The following is a 2728-nucleotide window of genomic DNA, read 5'->3' as shown; positions in this document are numbered from 1 at the left end:
ATAAGCATGCCTCGACAGACCATGAGAACGGGGAGAACGCGAGCTCGGAGTGGCATGTGTCGACAACAACGGCAAATGCAACGGTAGAAATCTTTGATAGCCAAGTAGCGCTTTCGCCTCTACTTCCGAAGAGCTGTATGCAAGTTTGTGTACGCGCTTCATGATAATGATATTCTACTAGTGCACCGGAGTGAATGTAAACAGGAAAACGGCGCAGTGAGTCTAATTGTCTTGTTCTTCTCTTTGTCGGCTTCGCTTCTCATCCTGTCGAGTCTCAGCCGACGTGCCCAGATTGGCAGACGTAGTGGAAGGTGACCCCTCCTGCCGAGGAGAGCCGACGAAGTGTCCTGGCGAGCGCAACCTTCCAGCACCCGCAAGCTCGCTTCATCAATATGGTCTAGTTTCCAGCAATCCATCGGCACAGGTGCGTATGAGTGCCTCAGCACTCGCGGAGCGAGGCTTGATGGTACACCTGACATCCTCGAGGTACCTATGCGAGCAGCGTGAGGGGTACTGTCAGCAATCTTCACCGCTTACATCCACTTACGAAACGATGCCGGACTTTCCGCGAGGTTGGATATGTATAGGCTGACCGTGCTTGTCTAGTGGTGGCGTGATGTTGTAGGTGTGCAGGACAGACGAGATGTAAATGAACAGCATATTGTCTGCAAGGTGTCGCCCAGGGCAAACTCTGTCAGAGAAATGCTACGCGTGAGTGTCCTATTCATTGGCACTGAGCTGCAGGGATACTGTACCGACGACCGAATCCGAACGCGACAGTTGAAGGGTCTCTGACTGCGGCGTCCAAATTGCCATCTTTCATAAAGCGTTCCGGTACAAACTCGTCTGGCCGTGGATAATATTCCGGGTTATGGAGGATAGACCTGTAGTCTTTTCAGCATTTGATGCATGACTAGCGAGATTGTTTCCTTGGCATACCATATGTTGACTATGACGGCGCTGCCCTTGGGGATGAAGTACCCGGAGTACTCACCATCCGAGGTGCTCGTGTGGGGTACAGCCAGAGGGGTGGGGTGGTGCCAACGGAGGGCTTCTTTGATTATCGCGTTGACGTATGGTAGCTGATCCAGGTCCTCCAACTCGGGAAGACGGCCAGGCCCAACAACGGCATCCAGCTCAGCCTGAGCTTTCCTCTGTACATTTGGATAGAGCGACATTGCTAGGAAGAAGCCGCATAACGTAGAGAAAGTCTACCTCGATGTGTCAGTGTGGGTACCTGAGGACGTGGTGATCTGCTGACTTACTGTATCAGTAGCTGCTGCATGTGAACACATTAGACATATACCAGAGATATCAACTGTGTTGTCTCACCCGAGTATACGGTAGCGGCAATGTCCAATGCTACAGCTTCCTCCTCAGCCACAGATTCAGCCGTCAAACGAGACAGTTCCTCGCGCATCTCAGCTGCAATATTGCTCGCGTCGTACACACCGTCCTGTACATAGGCATCGCCGTGTTCAGACTTGAGTGGTGAAGACAGGTCTCATAATGCTTACCATTATACCATGCTTCGTATCGTTCCAAGGCACAAATCTCATCTCGCGAACTGCTTTACGACAGCGCTGTAATGTGCGCAAGAATGAGGCGCCAGGTAGCCATGTAGGTAGTCGCGCGAGGACGGGAAGGAACTCCAGAATAGACGTCGCCGTGATAAGGTGTTCTCCGGTAGCACTCCCTCCTTCGATAATGGCGAGATACTTGTCATTCTTTTCTGCAATCCGTATCCCGTATGTCATCCCGAGAACGACGGCTGCCAAGGAGCTGAACACCAGAGGGAACAACCCGAATCAGTGAGCTGAAGAGTAAATTCACCTCGTTTTGCTCACTGGCGTATATCTTCACAGGGGTCTGGCTTGCTCTGAAGAAGCCTCCGTAGCAAAATAGCGGCACCCCTCTTCACATGAGGATCGTGCTTGGACACCACCCCCGTATGGAAGTGTTGCCAAAACATTCGCCTGTAACGGCGCCATTGAGCCCCGTAGGGGAACATCCCAAAGTTCCAATCCCATCCCACACTGCTTGTTGAAAATCAGTATCACGGCCTGCTTGCATAGACGACCGACGTACAGCGCTACCATATTGGACTCGGGCCTAGACGAGTAGATAGCCGAGCGTTTCTCGAGCAGATCCATGGCGATATCAGCGTCGTCTACGACGATGAATGTTTGGCCAAACGCCTTCAGCGACATGATCTTTCCTAAATGGTTATAAGCGCTTCAGGGCATCTAAGAAGCCAGAGCAGCAACAGCTCGTACCGTACTGTCTGCTGAGCTCTTGATAACCTACCCATGGCGCGATCTTGGGGATACGGAAGATATTGCCAACGAGGGGTAGAGGCGGAGGTCCGGGAGGCAGGGGTCCCGGGACAGAGGATGCTGATCTGTATAGGAAAATCAGGAGGATGGCTAGGGCCGCAAGGCCGGAAGACGCAACGAGACTGAGAGAGAAGATCATGATAGAGGCCGGATGTGGGGAGTCGATATGAGGACGGATGAGTCCAGTGGTTTGCCATCTGTGCTTTTAAGAGCCGCAATGCATTCAGTGGAAACTGCGCCCAGATCTATAGAGCGAGCCCAACTCACTGGTGATGTCCCCGACTCCCTCACATATGACATTTGAGCGGTTGGATAATCGATGAACACGCTACCGGTGGTGCCTTCTATCGCGCCCCATGCCTTCTGCGCTCTCACGCATCCTCTCAATCTTC

The 2728-nt window shown here is 52.5% G+C and overlaps 1 protein-coding gene across 1 annotated transcript; it reads right to left on the bottom strand.

The window, feature by feature from the left end:
* Positions 1-387: 387 nt before the first annotated feature.
* On the bottom strand, positions 388-2475 carry DICSQDRAFT_74155 (cytochrome P450; the record flags this gene model as incomplete). The annotated part of the gene is made up of 9 exons (XM_007371792.1): positions 388-490; positions 548-691; positions 756-884; positions 940-1211; positions 1307-1456; positions 1518-1782; positions 1848-2036; positions 2089-2218; positions 2277-2475. 9 exons carry the CDS (start codon positions 2473-2475, stop codon positions 388-390), a joined length of 1581 nt encoding a protein of 526 aa, XP_007371854.1.
* Positions 2476-2728: the final 253 nt, after the last annotated feature.

Source organism: Dichomitus squalens (assembly GCF_000275845.1).
Source record: "Dichomitus squalens LYAD-421 SS1 unplaced genomic scaffold DICSQscaffold_291, whole genome shotgun sequence".
NCBI classification, from domain to species: Eukaryota; Fungi; Basidiomycota; class Agaricomycetes; order Polyporales; family Polyporaceae; genus Dichomitus; species Dichomitus squalens.
The sequence above is the reverse complement of the archived record's forward strand: the minus strand, read 5'-3'. Positions and strand labels throughout refer to the sequence as shown.